Below are 24,665 nucleotides of genomic sequence, written 5' to 3' on the forward strand. Positions count from 1 at the left end.
CTGACCGCTTGTTATTAGCGAAAATAAAAAGACAAGCTGAAAAGTACCGTTCGCTGATTAACAATATGTTCGCTTGGTCGTATTTGGCTTATAAGCCATGGCTTATCAGCCAACGAACAATATTTTTCTCACATCAAACCAACCAACAACACTTTCAGCCATGGCTTATAAGCTAAACCAGCCAAAACGAACATAACGTTATTTACTGATTTATTGTAAGAGAAAAACACTGTTCTTTAGTCGAAAAAATACGACTACAAAGATAAGCTAACAGGGCCTGATTAAACTTTCCACCTGTTCGGGGTATAACATGTCAAGCTCGCTGATTTAACTTTCGGCCTGTTCTGGGGGATCAACATGTCAATTGCACAATTTGGTTAGCGGTAAACTTCCGTAGTACCACGAGCTCAGAGTACAGCGTGACGGAATCATGGCACACCATGCTAATGCCTCTTTCGGTCGGTGACGCATCACATCGACCATGATTGATGATTGAACGGCAATCTTCCAAAATGTGACGTAGCCCTTGTTTAGTTCGCGAAAACTTTTCCCAAAAAATGCTACAGTATCCATCACATCGAATTTTACGATACGTGCATGGAGCATTAAATGTAGACAAAAACAAAAACTAATTGCACAGTTTGGTTAAAAATTACGAGACGAACGTTTTGAGCCTAATTAGTCCATGATTGAACACTAATTGTCAAATAAAAACAAAAGTGCTACAGTAGCCCAAATTCTCAAATTTCGCGAACTAAACAAGGGCGTAAAATCCAAGCCTCGCATTCATGCCATCAAGCGAAGGACCCCAATAAGCACCTTTCATATCAGTACCCTACAAGTACATTTCCAAGCATTGCACTGTTGATACCATATTCATACGGCTAAGAAACATGGATCCATGCAAATTGCAATGCAATGCATTCAAGTATTGAATAAGAACTGACGATTGACTATGAAACGGCTAAGTGGCGGGTTTTTTACAGAGAGTAGATGATAGCAGAACACATTTACTTGTAGTAGTCAAAAGAATCACTGATTGCTATAGACAAGCACTGCCCAAGCTACATACACTCGACATAATTTTGCCGAAGCATTTCAAAATCTAGCTCAAACATATATACCTTCCTTTCCTCCTATGTTTCTTGTGACTTAGAGGTTCTCTGTCTGAACTTTAACAAGATATAGGTCATATGTCACGAGAATTTCCTTTTGTTAGTCAGAAGTTATCTTTTGCTTGACGGACAACTTCGAGCACCCGATCTTCATCGAAATGATCTGGAATGGACAGTGTTCTCTTAATTTCTGGGTTGGAGGTCCGCAAAAAAGGATTGCATTCCTTCTCCCTTCCAATTGTTGTTGGCACCTGCAAACATGAAATTTGGATTAAGGATTTAAGGTCAGCGTAGAAGGTGGAAACGTTCTCGACTTAAGTATTGCAGAGAGATCATGAAATAAATTATGATTTTTATGAAATGTTCAAAAGAAAGAATGGAATCAAGGACTTTTAAAGTAAACAAAGCTAGAAATGCATAATTTCATGCTTAAGAAGCACTAGCTCGTCACAAAGACTGAGATAATATTACCGTGGGTATATCCTTATTACGCAACTCAGCTGCATTTGCAGCATATTCCTGCAATGTTTTATTTCCTGGTTCTACACTCAAGGCAAACTTTGAATTACTCTGCACAGAGGAACATCAGGCATTAAATAACAGATCGATGCAGGAAACTGGAAACGAAATGAAAAATTACTCACCAAGGTATATTCATGCCCACAGTATACTTTTGTATCATCTGGTAGAGCTGTAATTTTCTGGAGTGAGGAATACATCTGCAATGAGGCAGGCTGAAATGGTCATGTAATCTCAAAGATACATGGAACAATATTTTCCATACTTTCTACGAAAAAGGAGAAGTCACTGAGCCATAGATGATAAATAGAACTACTAAGAGTTAACAACCTTCTAGATTTCTATTAAATGATTAAAGTCCATCATATGAATAATTAGATTTAATCACAATTATCCCCATGTTCAAACAAATGAAAGTACAAATACTGACATAATGTAGAACAAACTCAGTCATTCAAGTTCATAGATCATTTTTAACCTTTTATATACCTATCTTGCTTACTCATGCTTACACGTTCTAATAGTTGCAGTGGAGAAATAATTTAAGTTCAATTAACAAATTCAGAAACTCCAACAAAAATGTTTGTTGTTCAAAATTAAGAGACTTCTTTGGTGAAATAAAAGCACTACAAAGGAGTAGCTTGTCACGGGAGTCCAGTAGCACCTTCACACAACATACATGTATATGAACATATTTGCAAGCAAGTAAAAAAACCTGCTGTGGAGTCCCTTCAAAAAGCTTTCCGCATGATAGATTGAACAAGGTGTCACCTGTAAATATAGCTCCAGAACCAGCAAAATAATAGCACACATGACCTGATAGAAATAAATGTAAAGTCAACGAAAAGCCTTTGTGTGCACTGAAGGAGTTAATCATTCAACTTTGAGTGCAAGAACGGATATAAGACGAGCCATAAGAAAGTTTCAATCAAACACCTGATGTATGCCCAGGAGTCTCCAGTACAAGAACTTGATGGCCAGCAAACATCCATGTGTCACCCTCCTTAAGAGTGATGTCAATACCAGGTATTCTGTCCTTATCCTTCTCAGAACCAATTACCTAAAATGTATATGATCATCAGAAGACTAAATCAGACACACCAATCTTCATCTATATACAATTATCATTAAGTGTTTCAGGTGGCAGGAGCAATCCAGTGTATAAACAATGAAAACTAAAGGAAAAAGATTTGCATCAAACAGTTCCTTCATATCACCTAGAAAATCATCAAAACTTAGATTTGATACTGTAGGCAGAAGTCATGCCCAAACTTGAGGCATAGCCTAGTATATGCTCTGTTTTGAACTTCAGTTATATAATTCAATCTCGAAAACTATAAATATTGTTGAATTTAACAGATACTTTATTGATAAGAATAATATATGCTATAAAAAAACACTCATAATAAGTCCATCCTTGGGTATAGCCCTATTGGTTTCACTTTAGCTCATAACAATACACATTTTGATTGTGTCACTGTCACATACTGTATCAGAGTCACTGAACGATACAGGAAAAGAAACAACAAAGAGAAAAGCCCAAAGCTATACCTTTGCACCATATTTTGCTTTCAATTCCAAGTTTCCACCAGTATGATCATAGTGATGATGGGTGTTCAGTATATAAGTCAAGTTCTGGTTTCTCTTTTCCAATGCATTTATAATAGGCATAGCCTCAGAAGGATCCACAACTCCAACTGTTCCAGTATCAACATCATGCAGGATATATGCATAGTTATCTCGAAGGCATGGTACCTACAAATAAACCAGGACGGTTGCTGATGAATATTAAGGGCACTCAGTAATGTGATTGAATGATAAGAAATATCTACAGACAGGAGGATAGTTATGTAAAGAGCAACAAGTTTGTGGTAACAGCTGATTATGAGAAGTCATTCAAAAGATGTCCTATTTATTGTTTTGGCTATTCATAACAGTGTCTGCTATTTCTTTATGATATCCACTATGACGATCCAGGCCAGGAGCCATGCTGTTCCATCAAAAGAAGTGTAGTCATTTGTGTGGAGGAAACTGTGAAAAATTAATGTGCAAATTCTGTGGGCCGCCGGCCGCTAATGTATGCCTGAGCTTGACAGTGTCAGTCTTAGAGATAGAGTCTAAGGGGTCTGGTCCACAACATCATAGTTAGGTATACAACAGAGGAACAACATAATGCCAAGTATGAGTAAAGCAGTAAGTGAGAGTGGATCAAGAATGAGACTTTTCATGGGCACCAGCTCTTTCCTACTAAAAATGGCCTTATGAGTTATGACCTTGTATTTTCTTTCTACAAAGCAATGGCATCACAACTGATTTAAATTAAAATAAAATCCGCAGAACTAACTGTCTTTACTGATGGCTTCTCTCCTAAAGAGCACCACCATGTCAATACAGAAACAGGGTGCTTACATCGATAAGCATTAAGCAAATATCAATAAGCATCGAGTTGGCTAGCTAGAAGTCACACAGGCACTATTTCAGACCACTTACAAGCTCAATTTGCAGCGACGAAGAGACGCTGGTCATGTTGCAGAGGAACCGCCCTGCGCCAAAAACCCGACCCACTCCATACAGTGTCCTGAGTGGCATGACCAACAGGGTGCCGATTCCATACAGCAGCGGCTTCCCGGGCCATTGCTTCCGCACGCTTGGCAGCAAGGACGGCTGCCCCCTCATCTGCAAAACAACAGAAGCAGACCAAAATTTGTTACGACCAAGAATTCACAGAGAACTACTCACGCAACGGTGACAACCACCAAACCCATCTCCATGCCGCGCAAATCAATACAAAAACTAACTAACTAGCTCGAGTAGATGGAACAACTACAGAGCCGATAAACAGCCGGGCATCTCCGCAATAGCGCGGGAAGCCAGGGGCTGTCGTGCGAAACGACCCGTTCCGTTGGAACCGAGGCAGTTGCAGGCCACGGCGATGCGCCGTGATGGAAATCCCCAACCCCAGATCCAAACCCCCCGCCGAGACCCGAGAACCACGAAAAGGGAAGAGTTGATGTGCAGGGGAGAGAGAGAGGGGGCGACCGTGGGGGCGGCGGCGGAGGAGCAGCGCGGGACGGAGGACGCCACGATCGAGCACGCCTTCGACAGCATCCTCATCCCCGCTCCCTCCCTTTCGCTGCTCGCAGCGCTGCCGCCTTCCGAGGAGACGAGACGATGCGCTGCGTGGCGTGGGGAGCGAGGAGAGAGAAGAGGGGGAGGGGACGGCACGGCGAGTAGAGTAGTGGGAAAGGAAGGAGGCAGAGGAGGTTGGCGCGGACCCACACGGACACACGGGGCCCTCGAGGGCGTCTCCCAGATCGGGGGCAGTCCGTCGGGCGATCGACGGCGCAGATCGCCGCCAAGCGTGGTGCGTGGCGTGGGACCGACGTCATGCGCTCGTGATCGTTCCAAGTGGCCGGAGCCGCGTGTTCCCATTTCTCGATGGTGTGCGGTGCGGCACGGCCGGCCCGGCGCGTACAACGCTTTAACGCCGCCTGGCACTTGCAACCAAACCCAGCATTTCCACGCGAATTTGTGACGATTCTCTTGAATTTCAATCTGATACCGCGCACACAAATCTGTTGGCGCTTGTTCGTAAAAGAAATAGCTCTCTCACGGTCTCACCGTGACACCCCATCAAGATACGCCGCTCATATCACTTACAAAGAATAGAAACATTAAATTATAATGAGTTTAGAACAATACGAAAACCAGTGTCAAATCTAGAACAAAAGCTAGATAGTTTCTATATGTTCATTAGTTAGGTGACAACTAAGCAAAACAATAATGCGACATTGGAATTACAGCCGGTGATGCTGCAAATAAGCCGCAATACTGGTAGCCGAACAAGCTGATTCATAGAAAATATAGAAAATATATTGCACCTACTCCCTTCGTCCCCAAAAGATTCAAGTCGAGTACTGGATTAAATAAATACACTAACAAAATACATTCCATAGTATATCTAATAAATCTTGTTTCGCGTTATAGATATTTATATATTTTTTCTATAAATTTGGTTAAAGCTAATGAAAAATGACTTAGTAGTTTGGTACCCACGCATGAGCATAAAACACAGGCTATGCCAACTCACGAATTGTAAACAGCGACAAGAAAAGATTCCCACTTAATAAAAAAGTGAAACTTGAACAAGAATATGAAAGTGTCAGTCAAACATTTGGGTAAATCACACAGGACATATTAGCTTAAAAGAACTAAAATTTTTACAGATAGGAGCACCATTGTGAGTTGGCGACACATCCTTCAGGTGCCTTCTCTAGGCTATATATGCCTTCAAAGAGGCTGGCAAAATTCCAACTACTCTGTCTATTAGCCACTCGACTTTGACAGAAGCAATTGCCACCAAACTGTCAATTTCTTCCTCGCATTGTTCATAGACAATGAAGACAATGAACATGGATGCCAGTACTGCATACAGGAGAGAAGCAGCAGATGATCAATTTAGTTTACAACACTAAATGATCAGTTGATCATAATTTTAAGTGGCAAAAGAAAGTCCCTTACCAAGACCCATCAGAATTCTGAACTGAAAGCTCAGCATTAGTTTGATGCTGTACAGAAATGCAAATACCTGTAAAATAGTGAAAAAACTATGGATCAATCATTTGTAACTTGATTCTTATATGGTCATGACTTCATTTCAGCTACATTTTCCCTGTCATGTCAATATTTATTATTGATTTGCAGTGAATTTCAACTTAAAGCCTATCTTTTGGTTGAGGAAACTTGAGTAGTCATTTTTGCATCATTTTAAACACTGTTAATCGAGCAGCATTATCTTAACATGGTAAGTTAGTTTCACCGACTGAGATGGAATGATTGATCCCTTATGACAATCACCAAACCGAGAGTAACCTACAAACATCAACGCAACATGACAAAAAAATTGATGTATTGATGTATTTAAGATACAGAAGGACAGTAACCTCATATAAATTATTTCTACTTCATGATCAACTAAAGCCAAAAGGCCCAAAAGTATACCAAGCTAACCAAAGACTTCAATCATTAACATGAGTGCAGAAAACATTTTGAATAGTAAAAGTGTGTGTACAGTAAATTTTATGAAAACAACTATACCTAATACTATAACTTCAGGGGGAAAAAATGGTTCATGAATATGCTAGAGATAGACCAATCACTGAAGTAGATTAAATCCAAACGGTATATGTGGGCTTAAGGAGCCCAAATTAAGAAGGCAGCACCTAATGGAAAACGACCTCATATTGGGTATTTTTAATGAACAAAGCCTCCAGGAGACACAAAGCTGAACACCAACCTTCAAAAGTAAACTCCAGTCTTCACCTTCTGCTAGAACCCTTAGTTTATGAATGCTCCCATTCCATGCAGAAGCCAGACACATAAGCGAATTCCTCAATGCTAAGTGTGATACTTCAAAATGCTCAGATGTAACCTTCTCAACTGTAAAACCAAACCTGCAATAGGGGTTCAACTTCAGTATTCAAACATAGTATAATACAAAATTATTTTGCAAGAACTGGGGAATATTAATTTCAGATTATTGTACTCAAAAGATAGCTGAACACCAAAACACGTACACTTCTGAAGGCAGCAAACCATGGATAAAGAGACCAAGGGAGAGCACTAGAAGAAATTTGGCAGCCGATGAAACAAAAGTTCTGTCTGAAAGCAGGAACCAGTAGAAAACCAGAAACAATACTGTGACAAATGAAAAGGTTCTCTTTTCATCCCTCCAAAGAAGAATATCAGCAGCTGCAGTGGAAATGGAAGATGTCAACAGTGAAAAACAAATATTTATCATAACTGAGTGATAGTAAGTAAACAACAATGAAAAGTGTTCTACACAACTATATCAGAAAAGTTCGGTATCCAAGGCTCTAGTTCATTCAATTTGGTGGAAAGCAGAAAACACAGAGAGAGATTTTCTTAAAAAAGGACTATATCACCTGTTCCACTTCCTAGCAGCTTATCTGCCTTTGATGATCCGCAGGAGTCCTTGTTTTCTTGACAACCCCAAATTATCTGATAGTTCTGTAAATGACCCAACAGTTCTCATAATTCCATCCTGATACACGTTAAACATTAAAATTTATTAGTTATCAACATCTGCATTGCAAGATTAAGAAAGCCCTTGAAGGGGCCTCATGTGCCTTTACAAGGAACATATCAAAACATGGGCAGTACCAAACAAATGATCCAAGGGAACATATGTGATTGCAATATAGCATGGTAACAAAACAAGCTCACCTCCAATGATACAATCGGGTGGTATCCAAGTAATCTTCTGGCTCTTGAAGTGTTAAAGGTTCTAGTGCATGACAAGAAGTATATTGTATCTGGATGGAGAAGAGGGGTGGAAAGCATTTGAAAACCAAGCCTGTGATGAATCATTTTGGAAAGCAAGGCTGCAGACAGTAACATCTTGGCAGGAAGATTAATCCTGGGCCTAAATGGATGAGAAACCACAGCACATGTTAACTTCACAAGTTGCCTTCAAAGAGTAGGGAGGGGCAAAGAGGGAGGGAGAAATACCTCTGACAACCCATGGCTTCCATCATGCAATTCATAAACTCCCATGTTTCCATAGGTTCATCATTGGTAACAAAAAATGTCTGTAAAAGTTCAGTGTGCAGAATTAACCATAAAAGTAATATGGCTAAACATAGCCCTTTTATCTCTAAAAATGTACCTTCCCAGCTACAGAAGCTGCACTTCGAAGACAAGGCTTGGTCAGCACAAATATTGGCATGGGCCACATTTTCCACATAGGCAAAGTCAGACATGTTACTGACATTGCCTATTACAAACTGAAAAGAACTACATAAGAAAACTAGTATTTCATAGTTTGAAGAAGCATGGGGAAAATTTCCAGGTCATGTTTTATAATAGCAAAATCACAGGGACAAAGTGAATTTCATATTGGAATACCTTGCCCAAGGGAGACCTTGCATATCCAGCAACAAACCTCACCAAGCTGGAATCGCCCGGACCGAAGAGATTGCTCGGCCGCAGCACGCACGTCCTCATCCCGTCGACCCCGTCCGCACCCAGTACCATCATCTCCACCTGCGCCCTCAGCTCGCTCAACGCATTCCCGAACTGCGCCGACAGCCAAAACCCAAGAGGCCCGTCAGCCCAATGGCACCTCCAAGCCCAGGGATCCCAAAGCCGAGCAGATCACGGAGTAACCAAACCTTGTCAGGGTAGGGCGCGGAGTCCTCGTCGGCATTGATCACATCGCGGGCAACGGCAGAGACCACGTCGGCCGAGCCGGTGTACACCACCCTCTCCACGCCGGCGGTGCGACAGGCCGTGAGGAGTCGCCTCGTGCCCTCGACGGCGAGGCGGTGCAGGGAGAGGAAGGACCCGTCGCTCCCGGAGGTGGTCGCTGTGGTGGCGTCCACATGGAAGACAGCCGCGGCGCCGGCGAGCGCGGAGACGAGGCGCTCGGGGTCCGCCGAGAGGTCGACGTCGTGGTGGTAGACGAAGTGGGAGGCGGGCGGGCCGGGCGGCGGGGACGGCGAGGTGGGGGAGGAGGGGTCGAGGATGGCGACGGCGGACCAGCGGCCGGAGGCAGCGAGCGCCGCGGCCAGGTAGCGGCCGAGGAGGGTGGAGCGGCCGAACGTGACGGCGCAGGCGGGCTTGGGCTTGGGCGGGCCGGGCACGGCGGTCGCCATCGGTGGTGGGGTGGGAGTGCGGAGGTGGGGGACAAGAAGAAATGGGGAGAGCACGAGGGGTTTTCGTTTCACAATCTTTTGTTTTACTTTTTTTTCCAAAAAAATCAAGACCAGGTAAGCACTGCATGCATATGTGCTGGAACATTGAGCTCCCCGTCGACATTTGTGTACATAGTTCGATCTTACTTTTGCGTGTAAATAGTTTCGATCTTTGGCTCTAAGAGATTGGAGCTTGATGATAATATGAATTTTTTGAAGCAAGATAATACGAATCTTCACGAGCTTAGGATGCAGGTTTAGGATCGAATCTCTGTTCCATGAGCTTTGAAATGGATTCCCTATGTATACATCAGTTTAAATTATGACTAGAATAAACTATGGCATGCATTGATGCATATGCATTCGAGCTTAATCGTGTCGAACTCGAACAACTCATGGAATCCCAAGCTGACCAGCTTTCAACACTGTTTGATACAGGGACTAAAGTCTAAGAGGTGTCACATCGGGTGTTATATGTATGCCATATCGAGTGTTTGATACTAATTATAAAACTAATTACAGAAGCCATAACTAATTCACGAGACGAATCTATTAGGCCTAACTAATCCATTATTAGCACAGGTTTACTGTAGCACCACATTGTCAAATCATTGACCAATTAGATTTCATAGATTCGTTTCACAAATTAGTCTTAATCTGTATAATTAATTTTGTAATTAGTCTATTTTTAACACTCTACATTATATTAATGTCTAAATATTTGATGTGACAGACTAAACTTTAGGAGACAACCAAACACCTCCGACTTTGACAACCCAAAGAACAGCTGGCCTGACCGCTTGTTATTAGCGAAAATAAAAAGACAAGCTGAAAAGTACCGTTCGCTGATTAACAATATGTTCGCTTGGTCGTATTTGGCTTATAAGCCATGGCTTATCAGCCAACGAACAATATTTTTCTCACATCAAACCAACCAACAACACTTTCAGCCATGGCTTATAAGCTAAACCAGCCAAAACGAACATAACGTTATTTACTGATTTATTGTAAGAGAAAAACACTGTTCTTTAGTCGAAAAAATACGACTACAAAGATAAGCTAACAGGGCCTGATTAAACTTTCCACCTGTTCGGGGTATAACATGTCAAGCTCGCTGATTTAACTTTCGGCCTGTTCTGGGGGATCAACATGTCAATTGCACAATTTGGTTAGCGGTAAACTTCCGTAGTACCACGAGCTCAGAGTACAGCGTGACGGAATCATGGCACACCATGCTAATGCCTCTTTCGGTCGGTGACGCATCACATCGACCATGATTGATGATTGAACGGCAATCTTCCAAAATGTGACGTAGCCCTTGTTTAGTTCGCGAAAACTTTTCCCAAAAAATGCTACAGTATCCATCACATCGAATTTTACGATACGTGCATGGAGCATTAAATGTAGACAAAAACAAAAACTAATTGCACAGTTTGGTTAAAAATTACGAGACGAACGTTTTGAGCCTAATTAGTCCATGATTGAACACTAATTGTCAAATAAAAACAAAAGTGCTACAGTAGCCCAAATTCTCAAATTTCGCGAACTAAACAAGGGCGTAAAATCCAAGCCTCGCATTCATGCCATCAAGCGAAGGACCCCAATAAGCACCTTTCATATCAGTACCCTACAAGTACATTTCCAAGCATTGCACTGTTGATACCATATTCATACGGCTAAGAAACATGGATCCATGCAAATTGCAATGCAATGCATTCAAGTATTGAATAAGAACTGACGATTGACTATGAAACGGCTAAGTGGCGGGTTTTTTACAGAGAGTAGATGATAGCAGAACACATTTACTTGTAGTAGTCAAAAGAATCACTGATTGCTATAGACAAGCACTGCCCAAGCTACATACACTCGACATAATTTTGCCGAAGCATTTCAAAATCTAGCTCAAACATATATACCTTCCTTTCCTCCTATGTTTCTTGTGACTTAGAGGTTCTCTGTCTGAACTTTAACAAGATATAGGTCATATGTCACGAGAATTTCCTTTTGTTAGTCAGAAGTTATCTTTTGCTTGACGGACAACTTCGAGCACCCGATCTTCATCGAAATGATCTGGAATGGACAGTGTTCTCTTAATTTCTGGGTTGGAGGTCCGCAAAAAAGGATTGCATTCCTTCTCCCTTCCAATTGTTGTTGGCACCTGCAAACATGAAATTTGGATTAAGGATTTAAGGTCAGCGTAGAAGGTGGAAACGTTCTCGACTTAAGTATTGCAGAGAGATCATGAAATAAATTATGATTTTTATGAAATGTTCAAAAGAAAGAATGGAATCAAGGACTTTTAAAGTAAACAAAGCTAGAAATGCATAATTTCATGCTTAAGAAGCACTAGCTCGTCACAAAGACTGAGATAATATTACCGTGGGTATATCCTTATTACGCAACTCAGCTGCATTTGCAGCATATTCCTGCAATGTTTTATTTCCTGGTTCTACACTCAAGGCAAACTTTGAATTACTCTGCACAGAGGAACATCAGGCATTAAATAACAGATCGATGCAGGAAACTGGAAACGAAATGAAAAATTACTCACCAAGGTATATTCATGCCCACAGTATACTTTTGTATCATCTGGTAGAGCTGTAATTTTCTGGAGTGAGGAATACATCTGCAATGAGGCAGGCTGAAATGGTCATGTAATCTCAAAGATACATGGAACAATATTTTCCATACTTTCTACGAAAAAGGAGAAGTCACTGAGCCATAGATGATAAATAGAACTACTAAGAGTTAACAACCTTCTAGATTTCTATTAAATGATTAAAGTCCATCATATGAATAATTAGATTTAATCACAATTATCCCCATGTTCAAACAAATGAAAGTACAAATACTGACATAATGTAGAACAAACTCAGTCATTCAAGTTCATAGATCATTTTTAACCTTTTATATACCTATCTTGCTTACTCATGCTTACACGTTCTAATAGTTGCAGTGGAGAAATAATTTAAGTTCAATTAACAAATTCAGAAACTCCAACAAAAATGTTTGTTGTTCAAAATTAAGAGACTTCTTTGGTGAAATAAAAGCACTACAAAGGAGTAGCTTGTCACGGGAGTCCAGTAGCACCTTCACACAACATACATGTATATGAACATATTTGCAAGCAAGTAAAAAAACCTGCTGTGGAGTCCCTTCAAAAAGCTTTCCGCATGATAGATTGAACAAGGTGTCACCTGTAAATATAGCTCCAGAACCAGCAAAATAATAGCACACATGACCTGATAGAAATAAATGTAAAGTCAACGAAAAGCCTTTGTGTGCACTGAAGGAGTTAATCATTCAACTTTGAGTGCAAGAACGGATATAAGACGAGCCATAAGAAAGTTTCAATCAAACACCTGATGTATGCCCAGGAGTCTCCAGTACAAGAACTTGATGGCCAGCAAACATCCATGTGTCACCCTCCTTAAGAGTGATGTCAATACCAGGTATTCTGTCCTTATCCTTCTCAGAACCAATTACCTAAAATGTATATGATCATCAGAAGACTAAATCAGACACACCAATCTTCATCTATATACAATTATCATTAAGTGTTTCAGGTGGCAGGAGCAATCCAGTGTATAAACAATGAAAACTAAAGGAAAAAGATTTGCATCAAACAGTTCCTTCATATCACCTAGAAAATCATCAAAACTTAGATTTGATACTGTAGGCAGAAGTCATGCCCAAACTTGAGGCATAGCCTAGTATATGCTCTGTTTTGAACTTCAGTTATATAATTCAATCTCGAAAACTATAAATATTGTTGAATTTAACAGATACTTTATTGATAAGAATAATATATGCTATAAAAAAACACTCATAATAAGTCCATCCTTGGGTATAGCCCTATTGGTTTCACTTTAGCTCATAACAATACACATTTTGATTGTGTCACTGTCACATACTGTATCAGAGTCACTGAACGATACAGGAAAAGAAACAACAAAGAGAAAAGCCCAAAGCTATACCTTTGCACCATATTTTGCTTTCAATTCCAAGTTTCCACCAGTATGATCATAGTGATGATGGGTGTTCAGTATATAAGTCAAGTTCTGGTTTCTCTTTTCCAATGCATTTATAATAGGCATAGCCTCAGAAGGATCCACAACTCCAACTGTTCCAGTATCAACATCATGCAGGATATATGCATAGTTATCTCGAAGGCATGGTACCTACAAATAAACCAGGACGGTTGCTGATGAATATTAAGGGCACTCAGTAATGTGATTGAATGATAAGAAATATCTACAGACAGGAGGATAGTTATGTAAAGAGCAACAAGTTTGTGGTAACAGCTGATTATGAGAAGTCATTCAAAAGATGTCCTATTTATTGTTTTGGCTATTCATAACAGTGTCTGCTATTTCTTTATGATATCCACTATGACGATCCAGGCCAGGAGCCATGCTGTTCCATCAAAAGAAGTGTAGTCATTTGTGTGGAGGAAACTGTGAAAAATTAATGTGCAAATTCTGTGGGCCGCCGGCCGCTAATGTATGCCTGAGCTTGACAGTGTCAGTCTTAGAGATAGAGTCTAAGGGGTCTGGTCCACAACATCATAGTTAGGTATACAACAGAGGAACAACATAATGCCAAGTATGAGTAAAGCAGTAAGTGAGAGTGGATCAAGAATGAGACTTTTCATGGGCACCAGCTCTTTCCTACTAAAAATGGCCTTATGAGTTATGACCTTGTATTTTCTTTCTACAAAGCAATGGCATCACAACTGATTTAAATTAAAATAAAATCCGCAGAACTAACTGTCTTTACTGATGGCTTCTCTCCTAAAGAGCACCACCATGTCAATACAGAAACAGGGTGCTTACATCGATAAGCATTAAGCAAATATCAATAAGCATCGAGTTGGCTAGCTAGAAGTCACACAGGCACTATTTCAGACCACTTACAAGCTCAATTTGCAGCGACGAAGAGACGCTGGTCATGTTGCAGAGGAACCGCCCTGCGCCAAAAACCCGACCCACTCCATACAGTGTCCTGAGTGGCATGACCAACAGGGTGCCGATTCCATACAGCAGCGGCTTCCCGGGCCATTGCTTCCGCACGCTTGGCAGCAAGGACGGCTGCCCCCTCATCTGCAAAACAACAGAAGCAGACCAAAATTTGTTACGACCAAGAATTCACAGAGAACTACTCACGCAACGGTGACAACCACCAAACCCATCTCCATGCCGCGCAAATCAATACAAAAACTAACTAACTAGCTCGAGTAGATGGAACAACTACAGAGCCGATAAACAGCCGGGCATCTCCGCAATAGCGCGGGAAGCCAGGGGCTGTCGTGCGAAACGACCCGTTCCGTTGGAACCGAGGCAGTTGCAGGCCACGGCGATGCGCCGTGATGGAAATCCCCAACCCCAGATCCAAACCCCCCGCCGAGACCCGAGAACCACGAAAAGGGAAGAGTTGATGTGCAGGGGAGAGAGAGAGGGGGCGACCGTGGGGGCGGCGGCGGAGGAGCAGCGCGGGACGGAGGACGCCACGATCGAGCACGCCTTCGACAGCATCCTCATCCCCGCTCCCTCCCTTTCGCTGCTCGCAGCGCTGCCGCCTTCCGAGGAGACGAGACGATGCGCTGCGTGGCGTGGGGAGCGAGGAGAGAGAAGAGGGGGAGGGGACGGCACGGCGAGTAGAGTAGTGGGAAAGGAAGGAGGCAGAGGAGGTTGGCGCGGACCCACACGGACACACGGGGCCCTCGAGGGCGTCTCCCAGATCGGGGGCAGTCCGTCGGGCGATCGACGGCGCAGATCGCCGCCAAGCGTGGTGCGTGGCGTGGGACCGACGTCATGCGCTCGTGATCGTTCCAAGTGGCCGGAGCCGCGTGTTCCCATTTCTCGATGGTGTGCGGTGCGGCACGGCCGGCCCGGCGCGTACAACGCTTTAACGCCGCCTGGCACTTGCAACCAAACCCAGCATTTCCACGCGAATTTGTGACGATTCTCTTGAATTTCAATCTGATACCGCGCACACAAATCTGTTGGCGCTTGTTCGTAAAAGAAATAGCTCTCTCACGGTCTCACCGTGACACCCCATCAAGATACGCCGCTCATATCACTTACAAAGAATAGAAACATTAAATTATAATGAGTTTAGAACAATACGAAAACCAGTGTCAAATCTAGAACAAAAGCTAGATAGTTTCTATATGTTCATTAGTTAGGTGACAACTAAGCAAAACAATAATGCGACATTGGAATTAAAGAAGAGCAGTTGTTTTTAGGCCAGTTTTAGGGAAAGTTTCATCTGCATTTAATAGGTTATCATGAAAGCATTTTTTATCACATGAGAATGTTTTCAAGAAAAGAAAGAAGAAGTGAGTTTAATGGGGGATGAAATTCTCATTGGCTCGGTTTTCAACTATAGATGAGTTATGAATTTAAATATCTATGAAACAAAAAAATAATAAAACTATGCATCGAGAGTGATTGTTTCATCTATGTTTCATTGCATTCTATGTTTTTTTAAAACAATGCTATGTAACTCTCTATGAGATAAGAGCATCTCCAAGAGTTTCCAATAAAGCCTCCTAATCTAGGACTCTTGGCAAAAATAGGAAAAGCTATCTCCAACAGTTTCCAATACCACCTCCCAATCTTTCCGTGCTTCAAAAAATAGACCGATCGCCGCGATCTATCCGCGGGTCTCCTAGGCGCGTATGTGTCGGCCAATCTAAAGATGAAAGGACGTGGAAAAGAATAAAAAGTAGGAAAGAGTTCCAAATGCAAATGTAAAGAGAGAAAGAATATATAAAGTGGTTAGGAAAATATAGACATATTATAGCATTTCTGATGTAAAATTATCTTCTATATTTTAAAACTGTTAGAGATGGTCTAATTTATTCCTCCTAATATTTTTTGGCAAGCCGGAAAACTCCATGGTTTGAGAAAAAAATTTATTGTGAACTCTTGGAAATGCTCTAAGAAATCATGCCTACGCAGAAACCAAAATATAGATAGAAAGATGTCAGAGATGATGAAGAGAGAAGACATGTAATTAGATAAAAAAATTATTTAAAAAACTATCTATTAGAAATATAGTTTCTTCCTACAGTGTCTACGTGGCTCGGTAAATATAAAAGCCAACTCATAGTTTATGCGATGGGACTGGCCTCGTTGAATATTTCTTGTCCTCAATTATTAACGGGACGCAAAGTTTATTAAAAGCATATTCCGTGCAAGTGGTTGACACTTTGACTAATGACTACACAGAACAGGCACGTGATAGCACAAACAGATTTTCCTCGGTTACTCCGAAGTCAAAGAGGTATATTACGTTTCTGAAAATCTGTTTGAACAGCACGTGATAGCACAAACAGTCCATATTCTTTGTTCAAAGAATCACTTTCCAATCTCGAAAAGTCAGAAAACCATCCAATGGAGCAATGCTCCATAATTCAGAGTCACCCAGTCGACGTCAGTGATAAATACAAGTCAATTTTTCACCACCTTTCTTTTTTTTTTCTGTGACCACGATAAGAAACTAAGAGAAGCTGAAAGGCTCAAAGCCCAACAAAGAAACATCAGAAACGAAGCCTACATTAGCTAACCCAGCCCATTTTTGGCCCAATCAAATTCCACACTGTTAACGGCCCAATTAGAACCTCCCATCCACTCGTCACCCCTTTTTCCCGTTCGTCGTGCGCGGCCGCCCCGCCGACCCCGCCACCTCCGAGCATAGCGGCGGCAGAGTCGACATTGGTGAGTAGATACTCGTAGATCTTCTTTCTTAGCCGCTCTATCGTCTCCTCAGGTACGCCGCAGCCGCCGTTCGCGGGGACAGGGGCGGTGCTCGCGGCGGTCGCCTCACCGTCCGCGTCTGCCGGCGGCAGCGACGGAGTCTCGCTTCGCTTCCCGATCTCGCCGAGCCAGTCGTTGACGCGCTTTAGCTGCGGGAGCATCCTGGCCGCGCGCTCGCGGTCCCACGGCGCCGACGCCGCCACGTCGGCGTCCAGGAACCGCTCCACGAAGCCGAGGAACCAGCCCCTTGACTCCTCTCCGAGCCGCTTCGCCAGCTCGCCCCTCTCCTCGGCGCCTCCTCCCCTCTCCCACTCCGGCGGCGCGGGCGTCGTCGTCAGCGCCGCTGCGGCCGCCGCAGTGCCCGTCCTCGCCTTCCCCTTCACGGGGGACAGCCGACACTTGGGGGACGGCGATGATTTCGTTGCCGTGGCCGCGGCCGCCGCCGGCTTCGCGGACTCGTCGACGACCACCACGGCCAGCGGCGAGGAGACGGTGGCGGGGGCCGGTTTGAGGTTGTAGATGCCGAAGGCGGACAGGTCCGTAGCGAGAGCGGCGCTCATCCAGGACGTAGCTCGTCGTCGGCGTTCGGCTGTGATGGCAGCCGCCTCCTCGTCGGTAGCGGATCCCACCGTTCCAGCGTTGCTGGCTGCCGAGCAATCTGGCGAGGCTGCAGATGTGGCAGACTTGGTGAGGGTGTCGGTGATCACCGTGGCGCGCGAAAGCGCGGCGTGGAGGGTGAGGAACTGCTCTACGGCTGGCTGCGGGTTCGGCTCCTCCGCCGTGGTGCTCACCTCCGCGTACGAGCTGCTCAGGCAGATACGGTCAGTAAATAAGAATCAACGCTGGTAACAAAAAAAAAAACTAAAAATGCATCGTGCTGCAGCTCTTGCCGTGAACTCTCCAACACACCAAAAAAATGTCGTAACACACTAACCAACTTTTCACACTTTGAACTACTTCAGCACTAATTTTCAGCGAACTGGTGCTTTCCTCTCGCACCAAATCAGCATAAGCTAAATTTCAGCAAAACAAACAGGACCTTGAAATCTGGACAGTGAATTCGACACTAGCAATCATTGGATTAACTGAAGAGCTAGCGATGTAAAACAGGTACTTTCAGTAGAAGACAACAGCATGCAGCTACAAGTACAACAGGAGAAACTTCCTGTATGTCTAGCACAGCACTATACAGTACAATAGCATGGTTCGTTGACAGTTCAGAAACATGTTGATCCATGTGCTGGACCATCTGGATGCTAACAGGCAAAACAAACACACAGTACAAGCCAAGGCATCAACTGTATGCAAACCAGTATATTCACAATTCACAATACAAGATTTCTTTTCCCTGTTCTCTGGGTTGTACCTTCTGCAAGCTTGTACTTTCTAGCATGTCCAAATGGGCAATTCACAGATGTTTACAGATAGTTTTGAACTTCAGATCTTTGGTAAAGTCTAGGTTAACCCATGCGAGTTAATCTTGATGTGTAAAAACATTTTTTATTTGAAAAAAAAAACATGTGTAAAAACATTCATAGCTAACGTTCTGCCCTCAGATCAGAAAAAGGAAGATGGATAGCAGGGACCACTCCAGCATGGGTCTCGAGCTCCAAAAGGGAGGAACCGAGCTGGTTGATAACATTATTGCAACATGCTAGACAGCTCGAACTGAGACTACAGTTGGACCATGAGATGAGACCTACGGGTTATTCATGATCTTGCCCCAGTGAGGTGCAATCAGAAACCAACCACGTGACAATGAACAGCAGGCTTTGCTAAAAGCACAGCTGATACCACCTGTCCTGGTTCCCGATCACCATGTCCTGTATCTAGCATGTTCGTCGGCACGGGAACAGGCAATCAAGGCTGTCTACGGCCAGATGCATATGATCTTTGAAGGCTTCATAAGGCTTGTCCTTGGAGCATAGTTGATTCATTTCTACTAAAGGATTTCAAGAATATTGGAACAGCAGAAGAGCAATGCTGGAGCACAGAAGTGTAAAATGTGAAAATTTGGCAGAAGATTGATTCATGATGATTTTTGCTAATTTGAATTAACTGGAAGCAGAGTATGCTGATACCAGTAGGTGCCACATCTTCTGCATAACTGGATAGAAGCTAGCAAAATATGGCAGGTTTCCAAATCAAACCACAAGATTCTCTTGTACCATATTTTAATAGACAGACCATCAAGCATGTGATGCCATCTAAGTGTCAAACATACGTTTATAGTTATCTATAAGCTAGGGATGCTTTGCCCGATTTAAGTACAGAATAAAGTTGCAGTTTGAAAAGAATATAAGCATCAGGAGATACAAGATAGGGATAAAAGAATGGATTGAATAGCAAAACAACTCGGTCAGAGTCATAGGGAATATATCAAACGGACAAATGGTATGTCTTATGTCATAGTCTAGTGCCTAGAATTAGTTAGAAAACATACAGAACTTGTCATAATCATAGGGCTTGTATCCAGAAGAATAAGTACCTCAAACATCTGAGCAAGCTCTCTGCAGCGGAAGCTTCTTGCATGGCTTCAACAGCAGCTATTTGTGCTGATTCCCTGTACTTCAGAAGCTCCTGTCACATTCACGACAGGGTATGCCAATTTAAAGTTTGCAATACTCAGAAATGTTTGATCTTTCAAACTATTGTGGAAGCAAAAGTTTAAAATCATATCAATTGTGTCAATGAATTTTAGCATACCTTTCCTAGTTTGGCAAGTGATGGAGGGAGTGATGTCCATGAAGTGCTAATATCTGTTAGTGTTTTGCTGTTGGGAGGAATCTTCACTAGATTTGTAACATTTGAGTTTCCTAAAACCCCAGAAGTTCTCTTTACAGTAGGAATATGCTTCTTAACTGCTTTGTCAGCGTCATCTGAGGGAGCACTTGCGGTGCTCTTCCTAGCAGCTTTCTGACTATCATCTTTATGTGGCACCTTCTCATCCACCAGTGATTTTCGTCTAGGAGTCTGCATATTAAGAGTGTACTTAACTTTGAGTAAAAATAAATGGTCGGTGCAAATGGGAAGAACGCCATCACATTTCCTTGCCAGTTGCCACACATGATGTCATTGACGAGAAAGTAATAAACAGATATTATGAGATACAGTCTCTAGTATCCATTATCACTGGGAATTCTAAAAGTTGAACAAGCCTGAAGAAAGTGGCTGAACCCAGTGGTCACTAGTCACATAAACTAAATGCATTTTCTATACACTGATAGAGAGAGTCAGCATATTACATACCATTGGGATCTTGTTATCAGACTTCCTGTCAGGTTTGGATGTCTTTGATTCTGAATTGCCTTTTCCTTTAATATCCGTGTTTCCTTCCCAGCTTCTTCTCAAGGCCTTTGGCCCTGATCCAATACTCAACACAGAGCTACTGATTGAATTGCCAGCAGAGGACTTTCTCCCAGCACTAGTAGCCTTCAAAACAGAAGCAGCCTTTTCTAACAAGGAAAGCCTAGAAGATGAAGCTTTCTCTGCTCCTTTTACTTTGTTCCTCTGTTTCAGATCATTAGAGAATCTGTGGAATGATGCAGGTAGAGAATAGACACTGGTTGGTGATGAAGGTGTCGACCTAGTAATAGCTGGCTTCACCTTTGATTTAACTGCTTCCTTCTTATCACCAATCCCATTCAAAGCTTGTCTTGACAGTGAAGAGTTTGATTTGGTGAGCATCGGCTTCTTATTTTCCGCCCCAGTAGGCTTGTGCGAAGCATTTATTTTCTCCAATTTGCTCGTTTCCTTTTCTAGTGACAAGATGCTGGCATCCTTCATTCCATTTGGTGGCGGCACCTTCTTGCTGCCATGGAAATTGGAGGAGCTGGTCACCACAAGATCCTCAGGGGTGCCAACACAAGCATGGCGACCAGGAACTGGACGGACTCCTCTAAGGATGGGAACAGGAGTGGCTGCCTCTAGACGGTCCACATGGATGAACTGGCCCAGCTGAATCTTGTCGCTCAAGATGAGATCATGCTGTTCCTCTGGAAGGGAAACATAGGTCGCATGGGATGAATCCGACACCTTGAGGTAGAACCCTTGGTTGGTGAAAAGATCGCTCCCGGCGAGCGCTGGGACAATGCTGACAACCTGAAGGAGCGAGGACCGATGCTCGCCGGCGACTTTTACATCCGTGTTCATATGCTGAAGGAGCTTCACGAGGACACCGGGCACCAATGAAGCCATTGTCGTGAATCCTTAAGCACATTACTCTGCATTGTCCAACCAAAACAATGCGATTATCATCATCATCCTCATGTAAAAGCACGGGACAAATTGGAACCAAAAAGTAGAAATCCGGCAGGCAACCTGGCAGTTCCTAACGAAAGTGAGACCAACACCCCTGAATGCAATTAAGGTTGCAACTTTTTCGTGAATGTAATGTGCAGAAGAAACCTGGCTCACAAGGCACTGCGGCTCGCATTTACTCATACGATACCAAGAATCGCCGCACGGTGATTCAAGTACGGAAGGGAACCTTAAGAATCGCACGGAGACAAGCGATAATTCCAGAAAGGACACAAATGAAGAAAATCAAGCAAACCTATTGAAGAGTTGTATCACTAAATTGACAGAAACCACAGAACCCTCCTGAATGGCACAAGTGATTATGCAAGAAGTGCCGCTCCAAAAACAAGTAATGGAGGGAGTACGCCTGGGGAATATATGTCTTCGCTTATAAGGAAATGAATTGAACTCGGTCCAAACCGAAACATGCTCAACAGACACCACAAGAGGTAGTGCTCCACATACTAGTAGCAGAAGTCATCAAGGGCATCAATGTGGGCGGCGGTGGTCCTGTCGTCCCCGAACCCAACTTTTTCCCTCGACAAAGAAAATCTTGAAAAGAGAGGAAGAACACCACCAAGGCACCAACCAGATCTTGCGCACAAAAAGTAGTACCACCGGTTGCCCTATCAATTCGTGCAACCTTAAACAACCGCTGAATTCGACGCGAAGCAATTAGCGGAGGATATAACAGCGAGGAGCAGACACCTCGCAATCAACCGTCCGCCTCAGCCTCGGCGCACCGACCCCAGGGCTGTCCTGAACAAGTGTTCCTTCTCCCTGGTCGGAGGAAGCGGCAAGCAATGGCATGTATTTGGGGGGAAAGAGTCGCTTGGGTGCAAACGCGACGGCAAAACCGCAAAAGCAAAGCGCTCGAAGAGGAAGGGGAAGGCGAAAAATCTTGAACAGGGGAGTAGGAGGAGGATGAGGAGGAATCGGGGGAACGCGAACCTCTCGGCGGAAATCCGGGCGCCTCGTGGTGGTTTCTTCTCCTCCGGCTTTGCTGTGGGCGCACGGAGGGAGGAAAGGCTGGCTTGGATTGGAGCAAAGCTGGCTTCCACCGGCTCACCGCTCGTGGGGTACGCAGCTCCGCCCTGCTGCGTCGCGGGGTACGCAGGTCCGGTCAGAGGAGTGGGGTGGGGGAGGAGCGCGGCCGCGCGCGTCAGTCGTCACATCCAGGAAAAACAAGTCAAGGATCCCTCTCCCGCTCCCGCGCGGCTCCGGTCTCCACTCGTTGCCTTTGGCTTGGCGGTGGCTGCCTCCAGCCCTGGACCGCTGCGTTGGCCGCGCTTGCTCCAGCCGAGAGGAGCAGAGAGAGAGAGAGCGAGCTACTAGAGACGAATCTCTCTACACCAGTACACCTCTTTCTCTGCCGCTGCTGCTTGGCTGTGGGATGTGGGAGTGGAGAGGCCGGGCGGGCAGCGGCGAGGGGTGGGGGTGCCCAGCCCAGGCGGCAGTAGTAACCGTAGCGAGCAGCTGACACAGGCAAGCCAGGCACAGCCAGCGGACGCGTCCACTGTGCTGCCTGCGTGCAGCAGCACAGGCCTCAGGCACAGCAAGGCAGTCACCCGTCGTGGCCGGCCTTGCGTGGGTGGTGCCGTGGGGTAACTGTTGCGGTGAGCCGTTGCTTTCCTCGGGCCAAGGCCAAGGGGGGCAGACAAGCTTGGCCGTTTGGGCATTGGGAGAGCAGGTTCCTCTATTTTTTTCTCACAATAATTCAGCTAGAACAATATTTTCAATCAGTTTCAGTCTAAATTAAGCCAGACGAACAAGCCTTTGTTTCGAAAAAGAGACGAGCAGAAAAGAGAGCAGCCCCCATCCCTTCCTCTGATTTTGCACAAATCTCCCGCGATTGAATTCGACACCAAGCTTGATTTGGCAACGAGTTCTCCACGCCTCGGATCCGAATTCCCGTGTTATTACTTACGTACGTAATTAATAGTCGCAACATGGTAGGGATCCGTAATGTACAGTGTACCGTTCATCTTGTGCTTGTGCACGAGGGGATCCGAATCCGAACAGTGGCCGGGGCAGTAGCAATGCCCGGTCCTGCTGCCGCCACCGATTGAATTGAATTGATTAGCGACGACGACGACGGCGACGAAGCCGGCGAGTGATTGGCACCCCGTAACCACCCCGCGTAATGCCGCGCCGGCCGGTCGATTAGCCTCTTCGGTTGGCTGATCATATCGTTGCTGGTTTATGAAGAAGTACTGCTGGCTGGTTTATGTGAGAGAAAAATATTATTTCGGTTAGAAATTTACGATCATTTACGACGCTACTGCTAATCGACGCGGAACAGTCGTACCGTCGTGGCCTACTCCACCTGCCCTGTTTTTTCTTCTTCAACCAACCGCCGCCTTGCTGCAACCATGGTGGAGTCATGTGGTCGAGGGACGATAAGATGCCCACGGGTAGCCAGGTGGAAGCAGTACATTGTAGGTGTACGTCCATCTGCTTAGGGCATGTTTGGATAAGTTTTGGATTCTTAAAATTTAGTTTTTGCCTTTAGATTCTAAAATCTGGATTGTGAGCAAAAATTGGTAGGGTGTTTTGATCCCCTAGTTTTTAATAATATTGTTCATTTATTGCTCTATAAATCGTAAACACTGGATATCAATAGCTTCATAGTTTTTAAGGATCTGATAAAAACTAGGAGTGTTTAGCCACCCAGTTTCTAAAATCCAAATTCTTTAAACTGGGGAGATAAAAAAAGGACCTTAGTGACGCAATTCATTTGAATATACTACTCCTACGTGTGTGTTTTTTCTGACAGTGCCGGCCGGCACATTCACTTCCTGATTCATAATTCCGTATCATTTTCTAGATGGTTATTACATTTGCTCTCTAGTACTAGTTGCCATCTTTGGAACACATGTGGTGGACCAAGCGAAAGGGTCGGTCAGCGACTAGAGCGAGTGAAGCTGCTTTGCTGTAGTTGTTGGTAAGGACACGCACGCCTTTCTCGGGTCGGTGGTGGTGGCCGCCGCCCGCCGACCGTGCTCGGCTGATGCTGATTTGTTCCCTGGCGGAAATAACACACGAATAAGTTGAAAGACGAGAGGCAGCATGCGGACGGACGGAGGGCCGGCGTGCCGGGTCTCGTCGGGGGAAGACGGGGGCGGCCGTGCATTGCAATGCACCTGGTGGACCTGGGGGCACGGCACGGGCACCGGCGCACACCACACACAGCAGCTGCGCCTGCGTCCACGCTCCACGGTCCACATACATGCGCGCGGGCGTGATCCATGGAC

The 24,665-nt window shown here is 44.3% G+C and overlaps 3 protein-coding genes and 1 pseudogene across 4 annotated transcripts; all 4 read right to left on the reverse strand.

Annotated features, from left to right (window-relative positions):
* Positions 1-856: 856 nt before the first annotated feature.
* On the reverse strand, positions 857-4,863 carry LOC136552120 (probable hydroxyacylglutathione hydrolase 2, chloroplastic). Its single transcript, XM_066543666.1, has 8 exons — positions 4,674-4,863; positions 4,125-4,310; positions 3,186-3,389; positions 2,571-2,694; positions 2,350-2,450; positions 1,760-1,834; positions 1,587-1,685; positions 857-1,366 (listed from the first exon to the last, which is right to left on the reverse strand). Exons 1-8 carry the CDS (start codon positions 4,746-4,748, stop codon positions 1,220-1,222), a joined length of 1,011 nt encoding a protein of 336 aa, XP_066399763.1. The 5' UTR covers positions 4,749-4,863; the 3' UTR covers positions 857-1,219.
* Positions 4,864-5,750: 887 nt separating this feature from the next.
* LOC136552121 (3beta-hydroxysteroid-dehydrogenase/decarboxylase-like) lies at positions 5,751-9,397 on the reverse strand (annotated as a pseudogene).
* A 1,600-nt stretch (positions 9,398-10,997) lies between these two features.
* Positions 10,998-15,004, reverse strand: LOC136552122 (probable hydroxyacylglutathione hydrolase 2, chloroplastic). The gene is made up of 8 exons (XM_066543667.1): positions 14,815-15,004; positions 14,266-14,451; positions 13,327-13,530; positions 12,712-12,835; positions 12,491-12,591; positions 11,901-11,975; positions 11,728-11,826; positions 10,998-11,507 (listed from the first exon to the last, which is right to left on the reverse strand). Exons 1-8 carry the CDS (start codon positions 14,887-14,889, stop codon positions 11,361-11,363), a joined length of 1,011 nt encoding a protein of 336 aa, XP_066399764.1. The 5' UTR covers positions 14,890-15,004; the 3' UTR covers positions 10,998-11,360.
* Positions 15,005-16,796: 1,792 nt separating this feature from the next.
* On the reverse strand, positions 16,797-22,944 carry LOC136550021 (chitinase-like protein PB1E7.04c). Of its 2 annotated transcripts, none has more exons than XM_066541456.1 (5): positions 22,363-22,944; positions 20,362-21,335; positions 19,819-20,085; positions 19,601-19,692; positions 16,797-17,916 (listed from the first exon to the last, which is right to left on the reverse strand). In XM_066541456.1, exons 2-5 carry the CDS (start codon positions 21,307-21,309, stop codon positions 16,914-16,916), a joined length of 2,310 nt encoding a protein of 769 aa, XP_066397553.1. In that variant the 5' UTR covers positions 21,310-21,335; positions 22,363-22,944; the 3' UTR covers positions 16,797-16,913. The 2 variants fall into 2 exon arrangements, with proteins under 2 accessions (XP_066397553.1, XP_066397554.1); XM_066541457.1 differs by lacking the exon at positions 22,363-22,944 and adding an exon at positions 21,433-22,342.
* Between the last annotated feature and the right edge of the window lie 1,721 nt (positions 22,945-24,665).

The sequence above is a fragment of the Miscanthus floridulus genome, chromosome 4, assembly GCF_019320115.1.
Source record: "Miscanthus floridulus cultivar M001 chromosome 4, ASM1932011v1, whole genome shotgun sequence".
Classification (NCBI taxonomy): Eukaryota; Viridiplantae; Streptophyta; class Magnoliopsida; order Poales; family Poaceae; genus Miscanthus; species Miscanthus floridulus.